The sequence below is a fragment of the Hipposideros armiger genome, unplaced genomic scaffold (genome assembly GCF_001890085.2).
Source record: "Hipposideros armiger isolate ML-2016 unplaced genomic scaffold, ASM189008v1 scaffold_513, whole genome shotgun sequence".
Lineage (NCBI taxonomy): Eukaryota > Metazoa > Chordata > Mammalia > Chiroptera > Hipposideridae > Hipposideros > Hipposideros armiger.
Window position 1 is genome coordinate 940,405 of NW_017731863.1, and position 964 is coordinate 941,368.

Consider the following 964-nt stretch of genomic DNA (forward strand, 5'->3'; position numbering starts at 1 on the left):
CTACACATCACAATCCTCTTCTAGACAAACACCTGCGATCATCTGATCTTCTATTCAAAACTCAGGGAGGCTCTCTACTACCATGAGAATTGCTACTGGTAACAAAGCATCCAAGGCTCCCAGGAAATGTGGAATTCCAGCTGGAGCTAAACTGAGTGTTGCCTGACCTAGCACTGACGATGTCTTCTTCTCTCGCTAATATCCTTCCTCCTGTTCTACTACCTTTCTTCTCCCTTTTATCTGTATATGTATAAATAGAACTCTTCCTTTAGAGCCCTGTTTAAGGGCCAGCACCATTTGTGAAGTCCTCCCAGTAGCCTTACGCAAAAGCAACCTCTCGCTTCTTTGCCCTTCTCTTAGTGAGACTTTTCACTCCTCCAAGTAATATTTATGTGCATTATCTCCCTTACTATAAGTTTCCTGAAGGCAAAACAATGTCTTTCATGTTTTATTCTTCATTCCCACTTATGTACATACACACAGCACTATAAAGGTATTTGGATTAAAGTCAGTTATTCGCACTGCATCCCTCTAAAAGAAAGTATAAAGATATATCATAATTTCATGGTTGGAGACATTTTGTTTAAAACATCAAGTGATATTTGAAATAAGTATATGGGCACACAGGACAAGAAACTATTCTTCAAAAATAAAACAAGTAACTAGGTCCTGTTTGCATAGGAAACTTAAAAACAACACACAGGAACCTACAATATTTATATTCTTAATGGACATTTTTACGCTCCACTCACAGCACGATAGCTTATTGAACTAAACAGAACAATCTGACTAGCCTTTACTATACCTGGTTTCTCTCTCTTCATGCTGTAAAATTAGGTTGCTGTAAAAATTCTCCAGCGTGAGCTTGGCCACCGTCACTCTTTCCCGGGTATGATTGCTCATAGGAAAGGTGGCTGTAGTCCCTGCCGTCATTGCCATAGTAATGGAAACTGAAACAACAGAT

At 39.3% G+C, this 964-nt stretch overlaps 1 protein-coding gene and 1 long non-coding RNA gene across 4 annotated transcripts in view; one reads left to right on the forward strand and one right to left on the reverse strand.

Annotated features, from left to right (window-relative positions):
• The window catches only part of LOC109396315 (uncharacterized), a 68,042-nt gene that overhangs the window by 31,739 nt on the left and 35,339 nt on the right, over positions 1-964 (forward strand). The gene's annotated exons all lie outside the window — the stretch shown is intronic.
• STK38L (serine/threonine kinase 38 like) overlaps positions 1-964 on the reverse strand; it is an 82,795-nt gene that overhangs the window by 25,267 nt on the left and 56,564 nt on the right. For all 3 annotated transcript variants that reach the window (XM_019668037.1, XM_019668038.1, XM_019668039.1), the window contains one exon: positions 806-950. In XM_019668037.1, the coding sequence (XP_019523582.1) occupies positions 806-939 (134 nt within the window). In that variant the 5' untranslated portion in view covers positions 940-950. The remainder of the gene's footprint in view (positions 1-805; positions 951-964) is intronic.